This window comes from Silurus aristotelis, assembly GCF_946808225.1.
Source record: "Silurus aristotelis genome assembly, chromosome: 2".
NCBI classification, from domain to species: Eukaryota; Metazoa; Chordata; class Actinopteri; order Siluriformes; family Siluridae; genus Silurus; species Silurus aristotelis.
The window spans coordinates 18,536,403-18,553,962 of record NC_139575.1 but is presented as its reverse complement, the minus strand read 5'-3'; the positions used below and the strand labels follow the sequence as shown (position 1 = coordinate 18,553,962).

At 36.4% G+C, this 17,560-nt stretch overlaps 2 protein-coding genes across 5 annotated transcripts; one reads left to right on the top strand and one right to left on the bottom strand.

The window, feature by feature from the left end:
• Positions 1 to 244: 244 nt before the first annotated feature.
• Positions 245 to 8,058, bottom strand: nprl2 (NPR2 like, GATOR1 complex subunit). Its single transcript, XM_083521373.1, has 12 exons — positions 8,001 to 8,058; positions 7,277 to 7,770; positions 7,013 to 7,104; positions 4,758 to 4,926; positions 4,546 to 4,654; positions 4,079 to 4,215; positions 3,719 to 3,816; positions 3,341 to 3,377; positions 3,148 to 3,241; positions 2,253 to 2,367; positions 1,229 to 1,371; positions 245 to 1,137 (listed from the first exon to the last, which is right to left on the bottom strand). The coding sequence occupies exons 2-12, from the start codon at positions 7,352 to 7,354 to the stop codon at positions 1,070 to 1,072; spliced, it is 1,140 nt and encodes a 379-aa protein (XP_083377499.1). The 5' UTR covers positions 7,355 to 7,770; positions 8,001 to 8,058; the 3' UTR covers positions 245 to 1,069.
• A 93-nt stretch (positions 8,059 to 8,151) lies between these two features.
• On the top strand, positions 8,152 to 16,898 carry thumpd3 (THUMP domain containing 3). Of its 4 annotated transcripts, none has more exons than XM_083521107.1 (11): positions 8,152 to 8,753; positions 8,899 to 9,005; positions 9,079 to 9,277; positions 11,384 to 11,461; positions 11,587 to 12,003; positions 12,687 to 12,817; positions 12,954 to 13,023; positions 13,115 to 13,230; positions 13,387 to 13,494; positions 14,131 to 14,254; positions 16,477 to 16,898. In XM_083521107.1, exons 3-11 carry the CDS (start codon positions 9,086 to 9,088, stop codon positions 16,678 to 16,680), a joined length of 1,440 nt encoding a protein of 479 aa, XP_083377233.1. In that variant the 5' UTR covers positions 8,152 to 8,753; positions 8,899 to 9,005; positions 9,079 to 9,085; the 3' UTR covers positions 16,681 to 16,898. The 4 variants fall into 4 exon arrangements, with proteins under 4 accessions (XP_083377233.1, XP_083377234.1, XP_083377235.1 ...); XM_083521108.1 differs by having other exon boundaries at positions 8,666 to 8,753; positions 8,902 to 9,005; XM_083521109.1 differs by having other exon boundaries at positions 8,701 to 8,746.
• The last annotated feature ends 662 nt before the right edge of the window (positions 16,899 to 17,560 follow it).

Here is a 17,560-nt window from a genome sequence, read left to right as displayed (position 1 = left end):
ATACATCATAAATTCTGCTTATGCCTGTCTGAAATAACATTTCAACCTCGAGATGAACAGAAAAAAATTGGAATTCTGAAAAATGTATTGAAAAAAAATGTAAGAAAATGTGCAACATCATGACTATTTGGTATTTTGAATGCGCTATTTCTAGGCCACTATTTCAAACTAAGTACATTTGCGACATCATATTTGTGGCAGTGTTATCCCTTTCGCTGAATCACATGTTTAGACGACACATTGATTGATCTGATCAAAACAGGGATCATCAGATTTATTCATCAAACTTGTGGAGTCTTGTGGAGTTCACACAATTTCAATATGCAAGTGCTGAAATACAACACATTTCAGCAGCCATTAAAACATAATACTCTTGAAGTAGCTTTATATAATACTTTAGCACAAAACCAAGTTGCCTTTTTCAAGGTCATGGTTTTGGTCAAGATGCACCCAAAAATGTAACATACCTGGGAATAGGATGAATTATTTTTTTTTTTTTTGCAATCTCATTCTTTTAGGGGAGACCAAAAATTTACTTTCTCTTCAAGGGTGACAATGAGTGCAATGATTTCCATCTAATCCAAGCAAGAAGATAAAAAAAGAAAAAAAAGAAATAGAAAGATAGGAATGTGTAATATATATAAATATATAAGACAGTAAATACATTATCTACGTATTGTAGATACAATAAAATGAAGGCGATAGACAAAAACATTTTGTTCCTAAACAATTGATTAAGCTTTAGAAATAAGCTCTACAGGTACCAATCGTTGTAGTTTTCTCAAACACTATTAGATTAAATGTTAGATTGCACTCATGTTCCAGTGTCATATAATCAAATTAATTGCAAATACTTTCCCCCTTACAAGTGTGTCGATATTTCTGGAGCTGGAGAATTTCTGGAGAATGTATATGTTCTTGGATTTTGGTTGAGGCCCTGGGTGTCATTGAGCCACTTAACAAATCTTTTATGTGTCCAAGACTGCAGTCCCAGCGACTGCATTTTACAGCTCGACTGTGCTGGTTTTCTTGATCAGATAAAAGAATCCACAAAGTCTTAATAAACACATCACTTCCAGCAGATGATAATATTGGGGTCATTTTCTAATCGCTCATCCAGCTCTTTGTAGCTCATTCCTGCAAACACAGACAAAAGGTAAAGGCCAGTTGTTTAAAAATCTTTTCAAACCTAATGCATTTTATACAGAAAACAGAATGGGGCACTTGCCAGTTTTGCAGCAGATCTCATCATAACTGTGGCAACCAGTGTAAAGTTTTGGAGGACGACTTCGCTCATCTCGAACAACTTTAACAGGATATTTTTGCAACCTCCGAATCAGGCCCTTCATTAAACCAAACTGGATCAGCTTTCTACAATGCAAAAAGGGTCACGCATTCATGAATGGACAAGAACTATGCTAAAGCACAATTAAATACATTATATGGACAAACGTTGGAGGCACACAGTTGTATAGGATGTTTTTTTTAATGTGGTAACGTTAAAATTCCTTCATTTGAACTAGAAGACCAAAATCTGTTCCAGCATTACAGTGTCCCTCTCGCACAATGTGAACTCCACGAACATACGGTTTACATGGTTTGGAGTGGAAGATCTTGAGTGGCCTGCTATAAATTTCTGATTTCAACCTTACTGAAGTTTGGGGTGAATTGGAACGCTGACCGCACCCCAGGCCTCTTTACCCTACATCAGTACCTGACTTTGAACACAAATTTCCATACAGTCCAAAATCTAGTGAAACATCTGCCTAGAAGAGTTGAGATTATTATAACAGCAAATGGGAACTAAATGGGATGTTCGAAAAGCAGATCTAAAACATGTGCTCTGACTTCAACCCTACTAAACAGCTTCGGGATGAACTGAAATGCTGACTGCACCCCAGGCTTCCTCACCCTACATAAGTGGGAGGTTAATATAGCATCAGTTTGAGAGCAAGAATGTGATATGGGATGTTCAAAAAGCACATACAAATATTACAGTCAGGTGTCCACAAGCCTTTGTCCATAGAGTGAATGTTTCAAGATTCAAATAAATCAATCATTATTAGCGGTTTACAAATAAATATTTAGAATATACTGTATAAAATAATTATACTATAATAATACATATATGCAACAAAAGGATGAAATTTTAAATCAACATTAATTCAACAAAGACATTTTAATCCATTCTGATCCCATAATCATGATTGTGCTCAAAAAAGTAAGAAATGAAATACCTCACTCACACTCACCTCTCATCTACTCTTTGTAATTGCTGAGCATAGCGGGAACACAGGTCTCGCACTGTAGTTCCTGGAGTCAAGCCACTATAAAGCTGAAAAACATCTCGGACGCTGGGTCGCTGTCCTGAAGTGCCACATTACACACATGTATTAATACTTATAAAGAATTCATATTTTCATTAGAAAACGATTTTTTAAGCCACTAACAAATCCTGATACAAACACTAGAAAGTATTTCCAGCAAATTGAACAAACTCTACACTTGAACTCCTGACTCATTTTGCATTATCAGCACATTTAGCATAGGATAGATAGATAAAACCTCATTGTCATGACATTGTACAGGTTCACAGCAACAAAATGCAGTTTAGCATCTACCAGAAGTGCAAGCAGTAGCGTGGTGCAAACTGACAAGTGCAGATAAATATGTAAATATACATACAGGAAAAGATAATAAAGGCCATAGAAGAAAGAAAAGTGCAGAAGCTGTTGATGTACAATAAATAAATAAATATAAAGGCTCTGTACAGTAAAGAAATATGCAGGAGCTGTAATGTAAAAGAGCAAAAGAGTATAACTGTAGGGAAGATTGAATTGACCATAACAAACTAGCACATCACAGTGCACACAAAAACCTGTCAACAATGCAGCAATGATAAATGGATTTAAAGATATGTCAAGTAAAAATAAAAATACACAAATAATTAACATCACAACTGGGAAAGAAAATACTGAGGTCCAGATATGCAGACTATGAATGTGTTTTGCTATTCAGGAGAATCTTCTACCGTTGTCCTATCAATTATATGCTCAAAATATATTACAAATATATTACTTTTATTTTTTGAAAGCAACGAATCCCTGGCACATTTACACACACATTTTTATACACTTCTCTGCTTACCAGGTTTATTGACATAATGAAGACATTCCTCCTGAATAACTTTGTCATCTATCAGGCTCTGGACTTTTGGTGTTGGGCAGTAGACATTGGAATACTAGGAAAAATCATAGATAATAGTCAGCATGAAAAACATTTCAAAAGATTAATATGATCTAATTTTTATTTTATTATTTTTTAAATGAGTGGCACACACCTGAAATATTGAGACTAGTGTTACAACTCCATAATACCTGTGAAATAAAGTATTCAGGGTATTAATATTAGAAATGTATAATATGCCTATTTTGAGATGGTTTGGACATGTGCAGAGGAGGGTTATGGGGTATATTAGTAGGAGAATGCTGAGGATGGAGCTGCCAGGAAGGAGGAAAAGAGGAAGACCAAGGAGGAGGTTTATGGATGTGGTGAGGGAAGACATGCAGGTAGTTGGTGTGAAAGAGGCAGATGTAGAGGACAGGGGGTATAGAGACAGAAAATCCGCTGTGGCGACCCCTAATGGGAGAAGCCGAAAGAAGCAGAAGAAGAGAATATGCATATTTTGTGTTGCTTATGAAAAAATGGATGAACTCACAGTAAGTTCTGGATTGCGATTCGGACCAAGTTCAACTCAACATCTGCCTCAGCAGAAATCTTTTGTATGTGTCGATATCCATCGATGTAGGCCAAAATCTACAGAAAAATTATGTGAAATAATAGCAACGCTATCAATATTACACCAGGTGCCACAGCAGTGGTGGCGTCCTAATCATCTATAGTCCCTCATGCAGTTGATTTAATCGCCTACTTTCAGTTATACAAATGACTGTTATTGTTATCATGTAGCAGATCAGTCCATTCAAGTTTCGCTTGTGTTTTATCACCCTAACATTTGGCGTTACATGCCTGTTTCCTGTTCAAGTGCTTATGAAAATTAGAAAAAAGAAATGCAGACCTGCTGTGTGGTGAGGTCCCACTGAGACTTGATATAGCGCTCTTTGGTTTGAGTGAAAACCGGGACATCGTACTCCTGAACGATGATGGGATCTTTCCTCTGCTCGATCAGCTTCAAGTGAATTGTATTGGACTCATCTGTGTCAATATATATATATATTTATTTTTAAGTGATTTGCATTTATGTACTACTTTATTTTTTTCAATTTTTTGTTGAAAAATGGTGGAAACAAGAACACTCGACAAACAAGAAGACATACAGTGAGACGCTAAAACAATGAATAAACATAAAAATGTCAGAGAGATTTTTTGAGGTATTTAGTTTTTTAAGGACCAGTGACCCGCTTCTAGCTTTGAGAAAAGCAACAGCCGTACAAGATAGATTATTCAAGCATAAACCGTGACTTTCACACGTCATGTATGCCTAATAAAGGAGGGTGTATATAAAACAGAGTGTCATACACTAACCTATAGGAAGAGTACAGGCTCCTGTTGCGTTGAGCTCCTCAAGTAATGTAGACATGATGGGCAATAGCTTCTGTTTACTCTCCTCATTGGAAATAAAGCCACTCTCCAGCTAATAAAGAGAACGTGTTAATAACACACTGTTAACTCACAATTCGATTCAACTTCACTGCATTAAAGCTTTAACCATCTGCTGGATTCAAATGAAACTTCACCTCCAGAGTTGTGAGGTACTGCGAGAGCTTCTTGACTATGGGTTCAAGGGCACACGTCTTCGTCTGGGCATCGCACACGAGACCCAGGTTGAAAAGCAAGGCGTTGCGGCTGTATTTTTTATGTTCGATGCACACTGGACATCCAATAAGCTTCTTATCCATTGCAGTCCTAGGAGAGTCAAAAGAAGGGATTTCTAGCACTGTCTGAATGCTTGATACAGCATGACAGTAGTTCCAGCTGCTTTTGCTAATCTATTATCATGTTCATTGGAACAACATGCCATGGGACTTGTGTGGCAAACAGTTGCTATAAAAATTACTATGAAAAATATGTGCAGCTATAAAATGTTTTGATTTAGCAGTTTTAGACGGAGCGTCCAGTGTCCAGCTGTGAGTTGCAGGTCATGGAAAAGTCATCAGTCTGCAAACTTTGTGTTTTCCTGTTTATCTTTGCAATGACGAGCTGCAGTTTAACTTATTAAAGAGAAAAGAGAAGAATGACAGCTGCTATTGAACAAGCGATAACAGGAACAAGATTTTTTTTTATGGACGTTGTCGAGTATGTAGCTGGAAACAAATACAGGGAACTGTTCTTAAACCGAAATGTGCAGTAGTTAAAGGATTGCTATGATATGAAAGGAATAAAATGCTACAGGATGTGCGATTATTTTATAATAGACAACTTTGCTGATCATTTATAAGGGGAAAAAAGCTGTCCAGACCTGTCCAGCCTTAAGTGAAAAAGTAATTGCCTCTAAACATAATAACTAGTTGTGCCATCCTTCACCTGAACAACTGTAATCAAGCAATTGTATGAGGAAGAATTTCTGTGTGTGTGTATGTGAAATGTACATATACACACACAGTATCTCACAAAAGTGAGTACACCCCTTATATTTCAGCAACCATTTTATTTATTACCATAATATCTTCTGAAGGGACAATACTATAGAAATGAAACTCTGACATATTTTAGAGTAGTCAATGTGCAGCTTGTACAGCAGTACAGATTTACTCTCCAATATAACTCAACATACAGCCAAATATTTGACAACAAAAGTGAGTACATCCTAAGTGATAACAGCTGTACGTTATGTAACCATGCAAAGCCACATTTCCTATTCATCATGTTCATGTTTTTGTCTGATTGACAGAACAATACAAATGTGTGTATCTTGTATTAGAGCAGTTAAAATTTAGTGCTTTGAGTACAATTCTCTCATACTGACCACTGGAAGTTCAACATGGCACCTCATTACAAAGAACTCTGAGGATTTAATAATAAGAATTGTTGCTCTCCACAGAGATGGCTTGAGCTGAACACCCTGGAACTGAGTTACAGGACAGTGGTCAGGTTTATACAGAGCTTCTCCAAGATGGGTTCCACTCGGAACAGACCTCGCAAGGGTCAATTAAAGAAGTTGAATCCTCGTGTTGTGCATCAAATGCAGAAGCTGCTTTAAAAATCTGAAGCATACGTGCTGCCAGCATTGCATTGGAGGTTGCAGAATCCCAGCAACAACCTGTGCAGGTGAATTCCATGCTCAGGAGGATTAAGGCAGTGCAAGTTAACAAATGATGCTCACACAAAATATTGACACTTTGTTGACACATTTTCTCACTTTTGTTGCCAGTTAAGTTCTTTTTAAAAGACAGTAAATCTATACTGCTATACAAACTGGACAGATTGGAGACAGAACAAACTTCTGTCAATCATGGAAAATCCCTCCCACCCACTACATGATCCCATACAGAGGCAGCGGCGGTCATTCTCCAACAGACGGATTCAGCTTTGCCGTCACAAAGAACGGATCAAGAAATCATTCCTACCATATGCCATTGCACTGTACAATCACTCACCCCTATGTAACAGATGTTAATAGCAACTTATATGCATATCCCATTATTCACGCTCACTTTACACGCTCACACAATCACTGACATTTTGCACATTTCATTCTGTCCAGCATTTAAGCATAAAAATAAATAGATTTAAGGATAAAAATAAAACAAAACAAAAAAGGTAGATCAATAATAAGTATAAACTATATAAAATATATGAAAATATATGTATATACATAAATTATTTTTATGTTACAATTATTTAGTTTTATTCTCACACACACACACACACACACACACACACACACACCACACACACACACACACACCACAGACAGACAGACAGACAGACAGATAGTTTAGATGCTGTATGTTAGAAAACAACCAAGAAAGGTGAAAAGCTGAATACATACACTGTAATGAGTTTGTTCTGTAGTTCTGGTTTGGTGATGATGTATACCTGCACTGTATCAAACAATTCCCTTGAAATATACTCTTCAGGAACCTGCATTAGAAATAACAAGTGAGAGAAAAACACAATTTTAACTGTAAAAACACTCAGCAGGAGCACCTGGTGTGGATGCACAACATTTGGCAGAAACCTGTTTACCAGACACCACACTGATGACACTGTTGTTAGTACACGCACTCAGAAGGCTGCTGCATGATCTCCTCACCTGATAGGTGATTTTCGGCCCGAGAGTCGGATGAAATTCACTGAAAAATATGCACTCGATTCGCTTACTAGTGCCCATGATCGGAGGTGAAGCGCGCAACAATATTGACAACACTGTGTGGCTGCAAGATTCACCCTCTTAGTATTTCAAAATAAAAGTGCAAATGAACGCGTATTAAATTATGACTTCGTGAGCCTCATTATGAACTGCATAGTTGATATTCGGTGGCCAAAGTCTGTGTACAAAAGTAAACACTAATCGCAGCTATTTTTTAAATGTTATTTCTCCAAACAAAGCTTTTTTTTTTTAACCAGGTTTTATTCACAACAATGTCAGTTTTCTTGGTTACATTTTACCATATTTGGCATTCCTATTCCTACCTACTATAGAAGCTTTTTATATAGATATGTGTTTTCAAAGCTAACTAAAACTAAACAAAAACATTGTATACAATTTATTTTATTAAACAATAAATAAATTGACACGCCAACAATCTGTGCTGTATAAATCTTTCTCATGTTAACCTAAAATTATCCAAAAGCTAGAGCTATTTTTTAATAAAGTGTGTATTTGTTATATGAGTAAAATAAATAAATAAGATATTGACACTTTAGACACAGTTTCGACATGTTCACTTAGGGTGTACTCACTGCTGTCGCCAGCTATTTTGACAATAACGGCAGTGTGTTGAGTTATTTTTAGAGGACAGTAAATCTGTATTGACTGCGGTAAAGCCAGCCGCAGTTTGAAAATACACCGTCAAATCAGCCGCACTTTTATTTATTTTTATTTATTTATTTATTTATTTATTTATTTGCGCGTCTAATCTTACACTTACGGTATGGGTGGTGGGCTCAGTCAAAATAGAAGAAACTTTTTCCTTTATAGGTTTGCTTAAAAAAAGTCATTTTTCTATACAGTTTTTGAAGAAAGTAAAGACAAAATTACCTTAAACGTCAGTGCTTTTTACATAGACAGGGACACTCATACAAATTATTATTTGAAAGATTGAGCAAATCTATAAAAGAAAATGTTACATACACCACAAACACGAAATTCTATTATGTGTGCTTTGATGAAAAATAGCAATACATTCGTTTTTATTTATTTTTTGTCTTTTTGTTTTTTTTTTATAACGGAAACGCCGTTCTGAACACAAAGAAAAGTGCGGCTGCTTGACCGTGTATTTTTAATAAATGCTTTGTTTAAACAATATTACACATTTCCTTATATTTATTTTGTATTGGAATATAACAAGTGAAGCACTGCCTCTCCTGACTGCACGTCTCCGATACCTACATTATAAACATTGGAAAAAAAGCAATGATTACGCACTCCAACGTCAGTTATAAGCCGTGACTTGTATCGTATATTCACCCGGAAATAAACTGCTCCCACGCTGGACCGTTACGCACAGTAGGGGGCGTCGTGAAACTGACATGACCCGGAAGTTGAACAAGAAAGCACGTTGTAGCCGGTATACTGTAACTCTGAATTTATTGTGTACTTGTTTTTTTTAGCAGATGTTTGGTTTATTGTGATATACTAATTATAACATTATGGAAATAGAAAAAGCAAATTAGTGTATATTCCGATAATAAGTGCACTGACTGTATATCCAGTAGGCAAGCTTGCTGTGCTGTTCTCTCTCATACGGGGAGAAGTGTCTGACTTGGCGGGTGAAATCAGACTTGTTCACGCTGAGATCGGACTCTCTCTAGTCGGCACAGTAAGAAAAGTCAAACGTGTACACAAACATAAATGATGCTTTGTCATGTTGTGACCGATTCTCTGTTTTGCAGGAGAGAAATGGCTGAAGTGTGTGTCAACAAGGGAAATGAGGAGCTCCAGCCCTTCACTGTCACTGTAGGAGCTACTGTTCCTACAGGCTTTGAATACACTGCAGCTGAGGAGGTGCAGGAGAAAATAGGAGCCAGTGCCAGAGTTAGCAAAGACCGAGGCAGAATTTATTTCGAAATATCTACGGATCATCTGCACAAGGTTGGTGTTTTACAGCTACAGTTCCAGTCCTTTGATTTGCTTTAAAAAAAAAACATCCTGCCCCAATACCCTTCTTTTCAATTTCTCACTAAATGCTTTCCCACTGGACATGAACACACAATGCATTAGTCTTTTAGGGTATACAACCAGACTCAATATTGATTTCATAGAAATGAATTACTTCTGAGTGAAATATTGTTGTGCTTAAAACCAAGTACTGATACTTAACATTCAAACATGCAAATCAATATACTGTCATATAAATCCATTCAAATACCACAAAGCTGTTCATGAGGTACAGAAGAGGAGGTTGCTCTCGGGAAGCTGTCGCAAGGTTGCAATGGACTTTACCAGGAAAGATGAGAAACACGTTTCGAGATGTGTTTAATAAGGAAATAACAATCATATGAAGGACATTTTGCTAAAAAAAAAAAAAAAAAAAAAGGACAAAAAGTGTCTATTTCCTTTGTATGGAGATTTTTCGAGAGATTATTTAAAAAAAGTATAAACAATTACAGTGAAGATGAAAAAAAAAAAAACTGTTCTGCACATATTTCTAGTTTTCTACAAAGACTGATTATAGACTGGAGTGATGTAACTGAGGTTGAGCCAAAATTCAGAGCTTATGTTGATTTTGCTGAGATTTGTACCTCTAGGTTTTTTTGTGGTGTTTTTTGGCCATTTGGGGCTTGTTGCTTAAAAAAAAAAAAAAAAAAAAAAGCCACAAGCCACACCTACTGGAATACAGATACGAGTATTTGCTAAAGATAAAGGCATTGCATTACAGCCATATTTGCTTAAATGCTCATATGTATTTGTTTGAGACCTTTTACAGGGTATTTATAAGCTAATCGTGACTTTAATTTGAGACCACTCAGGTAGCAAGCAAGCTGACCCTATTTCTGTATACAGGGACCACTTTTCAGTGAAAGTAGGCTTTAGTGGGCATCATCAAATTGGAAGAAAGTAAAGAAGTTATTCTTTTCTGCCACTTATATGTTCATTAAAGTCCAAATGTAGAGAAGCATCCATTAGATAGATATCGGTGGAGATATCTTTTCGAACATCCCATTCCACATTTATCCTCCTATCCATTGTATTTGCTATCATAATAACCTCCACTGTCCTGGAAGGATGTTTCACTAGGTTTTGAAGTGTGGTTAGTAAAGTCAGGTCCTGATCTACAGTGTGGAGGTCTGAGGTGCAGTAACTTCTAATTCAACTCAAAACGTTTTAACATGGTTGAGGTTCTACAGCAGGCCATTCAAGATCTTCCACTCCAAACTCATGTAAACTATATCTGCATGTACCTCGCTTTGTTCCCTGGAGCATTGTTAAGCTGGAACATGTATGGCTCCAAGTTTGTGTTAACAGAAGTTAGCACAAAGTTCTTCTTGGGAAAGAACCACATATGGCTGGGAAAAGTCAGGGGTTTTAATACTTCTGTTCATATAGTGTATGCACAACATTGAAAAGAGTAATATTAAATAAAGGTGGAAAAGGAGAAATGATATTAGATAATATATACAACTTACAGTATGTGTGCTGTAGCCTGTATGTACAGGTAGTGGTGAACTCCTCTATCACACAGATGGTCTGTAACTGTGTTATGGTGAAACGGTAAAATATTTCTTTAATAAAACATTCTTTTTTAAAAACTTTCACATATCGTCTTATCCCAAAACATTGCCATTTTTCTAATATTATGTCCTTAAAGCTCATATTTGACCATATTTTACTACAAATCATCTGCTAGCTGAGATGTAAGACGTGTAGGTTTAGTGCAGGTTTTTTTTTTCTTTCTTTCCCAAAACAAATCGTTTGTTTGTGTGTGTTTTCTAGCATCAAGGTTTAAGTACACTATTTACCAAACTGTGTAAAACAGTTTTAAAATGCTGAATCGTGAAAATATTTACAAACACTTTCCAGGATGTTTTTTATTTATTTATTTTTTATTTATTTTATTTATTTATTTATTTATTTTTTTTCCCCAGTGCATGTTATTCCATAATAGTCATCGTTCTGTGTACTCTTACTCAAACTACAGTGATATCGACACAGCATGGATTTACAAAATGTGGTGTTTTTTTTTTGTTTTTTTTTTAGGTGCACCATTTAAAGTCTGTGGACAATCTGTTTGTTGTGGTTAAACATTATGACGATTATCAGTTCAAAGAAACAAAGGTAAGCATTTTATTTATAATTGTCTATTTCTTTTTACCACATGGTTGTAAGTGATGAATTATGAAATGTATATGAAAGTCATGCTTTATCAATAAATAGAATGTGACGAATACTTTTCCCAATAGGAAGACGCTTTATTTGACCTTCAGCAACTCGCTCCTGTGTTACCCTGGAACAATGCCTTGGCGGTCTGGAAAATGAACAACTCTCTGAAAAAGAAGAGAACTCGCCGGAGAGGAGCTGCGGCCCCCAAACCCAAGCTTAGTGATGCATCTGAACCTGAGAAACCCCAAGCTGAGCCTGATCCATCCCAACTGAACAAGAATCCTGGAAACGCCTGTTCCCAGCAGGAGCCCGGTACTGACGGAGAGCAAGATTGCGATATTCAGGAGTCCGAAGTTAAGCCTCTAAAATTCCGCGTGACTTGTAATAGAGCCGGAGACAAACACAGCTTCACTTCGAATGATGCAGCACGGGACTTCGGTGGGGCTGTGCAAGAGTTCTTTCAGTGGAAGGCAGACATGACCAAGTTTGATGTGGAAGTAAGCCTATTACTTGAGTATTATTCAAGAGCCATTTGGTGATTTTTATTTCCGTTCAGATTGACAATATTTGTATTGTTCGTCGTCCCATTTCATGAGGAACCAAGAATGAGGAAATCAATCACGGTTTGGTCACACACACATTCTCTGACATGCGATGATGCTATGATAGTCGGCAGAATGTGTTTATTTTCCCCGCTGTATTGAGTCATTTCTTCCCATTCTCAAAATCAAAAAAAAAAATAATAATAATGCAGTGGAGCTGTGGGCCATGTATGTGGGTCATGTAAATATGCTGTTGTCACTGAAAGCTTGTTGAAAGCTAACGTAATTGTTTATAACCTGTATACATGATCATGAATTTCCCAATTTAGCTTGATTCATGAACAACAGTCTGTGCATTCATAGGGGTTTTTTTTTTTTACACTTGCAATAAAAGATGTGGAATTACAGTAAGACAAGTTAGTTCCTGTTATCACTGAGCAGCACTGTGAACACCACCAGTCTGTCTTGACGTTTGTGAAAGGTTGTGTCAAGAAACCAGAAAGCTAATCCCTTATTACAGTATAAACGTTGAAATACAGGTTTTACTACAAAGGTGCAAAAGGTAAGCACTCTTGAGATTCTAATGCATTCTAATTTGTAGTTTTATTGAAATCGTTTTTTATGTCATTATTTGTTAGGTGCTGTTGAATATCCACAACAACGAGATGGTGGTAGGCATCGCTCTTACAGAGGAGAGTCTGCACAGAAGAAACATTACTCACTTCGGCCCCACTACTCTACGCTCCACCCTGGCTTATGGGATGTTAAGGTCAGACAAAAATGCTTGGTTACAGCAAATAACTATTTGAGATGGATTCTTCATTATTTCAAGTCTAAAATTGGATCTGATTGCTACACAACAGTCTTTAAAAGGATAACATCATAACTATTGTTGTTGTTTATAGGCTTTGCAAGCCACAGATATCAGATGTTATAGTAGACCCCATGTGTGGCAGTGGAGCCATACCTTTAGAGGTAAATAGTGCGTTTCCGTGAATGAATGTGTTCTACTTGGGGTATTGTTTTGAAATTTGTAAGACATCAACAAAAAATGTGATTTTCTTAGGGAGTCATTGAGTGGTCAAATTCGTTCTTCCTTTCTGGGGACAACAACGACATGGCCATCAGTCGAACAGTTAATAACATCAACCACATCGTGAAGAAAAAACAAGATGGTGGCAGGTGAGCCTGTTATAATCTCTATCCATCTTCTTTTAAATTATTAAAGAAAATGAGGCGTTCATAAGAAATTGGATTTCAGAGGAAATAATTACGATGAGACTTTAAGTATGTACAGAATTATTTTAGGTAATGTAATGCTTACATTTTTTTATGTAGTACATCTCCAGGTTTATCTATAGACACTGCACAGTGGAACTTGTGCAATTTACCACTGAGGACTAGTTCTGTGGACAGCATCATTACTGACATGCCCTTTGGAAAGAGGTACTGTAATACTATTTAACTAAATCGCCATATGGAATATTATCTAGCTGTTTTTTTTTATATTTATTTTTATGAAAAATATCAATAAAAGATTGTTGTTGTATTTTTCTCATTGCTCACACTGTGGGGGTGGAGGGAGTGAAAACAAGGCTTTTTGCCATCTTTTCTTTGATGTATTATTTAGGCAGACTTATTTGAGACAAGTAATGCAGGGGCATCCGATTTTATCTGGAAAGTGTGGGTGCATGTTTACATTCCAGCAAAGAAGCCACACCTGAGTCTTTTGAAATCCAAGAACAACTGATTTAAACAGGTCGGACTCCTGCTGGATTGAAATAAAACTCTGCACCCACACAGACCCTTTTGAAGAGAGATGGGACAACAAACTTCTGTTTCTGTTCAAGTCGTCATTTTTGTTTATGTTTCTTGATTAAATATACAAGACACTTTAGAGGATAAGAGAAACCCTGTTAATAGCTACAGCTAGCAGCCTGAATATGGTATAGCTCATTATGTGTCATATATGCATCATTATACTTCTGCTATTTGAAGAAAACATTGCTACGTTATATTCTCAGGCCAAATAAATGATAGTTTGTGTCTAATTAATTGTGTGCAAATGTTTTGTCTTAAAAGAATGGGATCCAGGAAGAAGAACTGGGATCTGTATCCTTCTTGCCTTCGAGAAATGGCGCGGGTCTGCAGGCCAGGCACAGGACAGGCTGTATTGCTGACCCAGGACAAAAAATGCTTTGTTAAGGTAGAATACGCATACGTGTTTGTGGGCAATGTAAATTCATGTCATTTTAAAACAATCGATTATAGACAGTTTTATTATTTTAGCTTTGACTTTATCAGACAAAGTTTATATTTACCAGTAGAAAATGAAATTGAAAAAAAAAACTTCCTCTGACTGGATAATTGACGTAAGGAATAACACACTTCTTAAAGTTACTCAAAGGCAGTATACACCAGGGGTGTGTGATACACAGGTATCCCATAACAACATTGTCTGGACTTTGTTATTCTGCTTATACCACAATATTTTTCATATATTATAATACTTATATTATTAATGAGCGGTGCGTCATTTTACAAAGAAATGTGTTTACAAAGTGCTTACAACTGAGACTTTTTACTGAAACATCTACTTACAAAAACATCACTAAGTCAGTGATCATATATCTTATTTGACACAATCTAGTCTTACATTAAATGGAGTGTCCTCTGTACAATTACCTGTCTGTGACATGCTACTATGGAATCAAGAACGTTTTAGAAGGAGCACATTTATATTGACTTGTCATTCATGGTTCAACAAAAATCACTGTTTGAATGAAATAATGCATCTTCTGACCGATCAGATTGAACATTTTGGACTTGATGATCAGTGACAAATATGGAAGAAAAAAGAGTGATGCTTTAAATCAAAAGAGCATACCAACTGTAAAACATCATAGAGTGGGAACATTCACACATTGTCCCATTCCACCCCATTGTTACTGTCCCTCCACTCCCTTCCTGTTGCTGCCCACGTCCGTTTAAAAACAGTGCTTGCCTACAAATGTGAAAACAGAACCCTATTAGTTAAAAGAACTTATCAGACCTTTCACTGTACCACACTCGCTCTGATCCTCAATCGCCACTCGATTGGTCCCACCATCTCTTAGGTTCTGTTTATAAAATGCCATGAGTGTAAATATGGAAATACTAAAGACATCAAAAACATCACCTAGAAAGTTAACTTGGTCTTAATGGGTCTTTCACTGGACAATAATTTAAAGCAGTGGTCCTAAACCCCCCGGGCCACTGATCGGCACCGGTCCGTGGGTCAATTGGTACCAGGCCACACACAAAGAATACATAACTTACATTATTTCTGTTTTATTTATTATCTGATTCTGAACTATGTTTTATTTTGGAAAATTACCGGATTCTCTCCGTCACATCTGTCTATGACTCACTCTTTGTGCATGTCATGATGCCTCGGTCACATATCTTACCTCAATCTGCTACCTTCTTAAAGGGGCTGCTCCGGCCGCTAACACATAATACATTACCGCTAAACTGAAACCCCCAGCTAGCAAAATAAACAAAAAAACAAAAAAAGCAAAACAACACAGTGGATTCATGATTATTATATTTAGAAAATACCAGTTTTTATGCCGGTCGTATCATTTTATTTTGTTGTATTTATCCGCCACACCTTAAAGGCTGGTTTGTGAAAAAATATTGTCTGACATTAATCCGGTCCGTGGGGCAAAACAAGTTTTGGACCGCTGATCTAAATTATATCTTTTGAACTAGTTCACTGAACTATAAGCATGGCTGCACATGGAGGCCCACAAACATGACACCAGCTGTCAGAAACAATGGGCAAAACTTTTTGCATTGTGAAACGCTTGGGAAGGCTCCTCCAGGTGTTTGATATAAGTTATACACTTAAAAGCCAATGGCAGCAAATACAAACAAAGCGCTTGTCAACTTGTGACCCCTTAGTAGGTTTAATATGAATTATAGCTTTTATTTTAAAATTATTTATTATGGAAATAAGGTTTAATGCCTATAGTGAATTAACGCAAGGAAAGTATGGTAACCTGAAATGTGGAAATGAGTTGGAATGTTGTTAGCAGGTGGGTGTAAGCAAAAATGTAACCTCAGTTGTATTTGTTCTGATCTTTGAACAGCTTTAATGCTTGAGAAAGGTCCATTTTGTTAGAAGAAAAAACACTGTTTTAGACTCTCAGAAACCAGTCTGTTTGGTATGACATAGTAATTAAACATGTCTCAGGTAAAATCACTGAAAGTTTCAGATTTCATACACACATCATACAATTCAGGAACAACACTTCTCATTGCAGCAGAGTTGTAAAAAAACAACCATGGTTGCTTCATGTTTGAACTATGAGTAATATTCTAACAAAAAAGTATGCAATAATGTTAATTCCGGAGTGTGTACTTATGTATGTTTATTCTTCACAGGCTCTATCACGAATGGGAGGGCTGTGGAGGAAATCACACACGGTTTGGGTGAACGTGGGAGGGTTGCATGCTGGTGTGTTTGTGTTGCGCCGCACGACAGCAGTTTTTGGTACCACTCCAGAAGATGTCAGAGATCCTCATATGGGATGTGAATCACAAGAGGTCAACATGGAGGAGAAGGTTCACACACCAAGATCTGAATGAGTTACTATTATACCTAAAGAAATATAATACCTATAAAAGCTATACCCCATCACTTTGTTCATATTTAGTTAGTTCTGGTGTTGAATACAATGTTCTTTTCACATATCAGCAACACTGGACCTCTTGGAATGCTTTGATTGTGAAAATATTCATTTTTAGAAATGTACATGTTGCTGTCAGACTGAAGTTCCGAACAACAAGTTCAATAAATGTGAAAACCTCCCGTGTCAAAGAGCTTTGCTTCCAGTGTCTACAGGAAAATTGGTTTTATCTTGCATAATCATTTCCTTTCCCCACACATCATAATGGGGTTTTTTTCCCAAGCATTTCTTGAAAGCTGTTTCTTCCCACAAGATGTCTTTGTTTGGGTTTTGGTCAGTGATGATTGAATACACTGACTCCAAGAGTACCAGGAAAAAAAAAATAGTATACTGTAGAGTAGTTTAAAATAATTATGATCAGTAACTCTGTTCATGCTGTTTATGCTATTTCTAATTTAAAAATACCCAGAAGTTAGTGGATGAATGTCTGTCTCTCTCTCTGCACCTCTGCCTGTCTTAATGTCATTCTACTTTTCTTATTTCATTGCATAACGCTTTTAAGACTTTTCTAAACTTCATCCTAAACATAAATAAATTATAAACATGTACATGATTTTGCCTTATATGGCAAAAAATATATATTATAATGCCTTATAAATATATTTTATAAAATATATTATTCATGACCGTTTTACAACTCGGGTACCTGGAAAAGTGTAACATCAATTACTTATCTTATTTTGTATTTTTATTTATTTATTTGCACTTTGCTATTCATTTTTCTCTTTTATTTTTTTTCATATTATCTTTTATATAAATAATAAAAAAATGAGTTATTT

What these genes read in the sequence shown, in the direction of transcription:
- nprl2 (XM_083521373.1), bottom strand. Translation starts at nt 7,354, where the DNA reads ATGGGCACTAGTAAGCGAATCGAGTGCATATTTTTCAGTGAATTTCAT. An exon ending in AGCCTGTACTCTTCCTATAG is followed by an intron (nt 4,216 to 4,545) that starts GTTAGTGTATGA and finishes ATATTGACACAG; the next exon opens with ATGAGTCCAATACAATTCAC. An exon ending in TGAGATCTGCTGCAAAACTG is followed by an intron (nt 1,138 to 1,228) that starts GCAAGTGCCCCA and finishes CTGTGTTTGCAG; the next exon opens with GAATGAGCTACAAAGAGCTG.
- thumpd3 (XM_083521106.1), top strand. Translation starts at nt 9,038, where the DNA reads ATGATGCTTTGTCATGTTGTGACCGATTCTCTGTTTTGCAGGAGAGAA. An exon ending in AAAAAACAAGATGGTGGCAG is followed by an intron (nt 13,231 to 13,386) that starts GTGAGCCTGTTA and finishes TTTTTTATGTAG; the next exon opens with TACATCTCCAGGTTTATCTA. An exon ending in ACAAAAAATGCTTTGTTAAG is followed by an intron (nt 14,255 to 16,476) that starts GTAGAATACGCA and finishes TATTCTTCACAG; the next exon opens with GCTCTATCACGAATGGGAGG.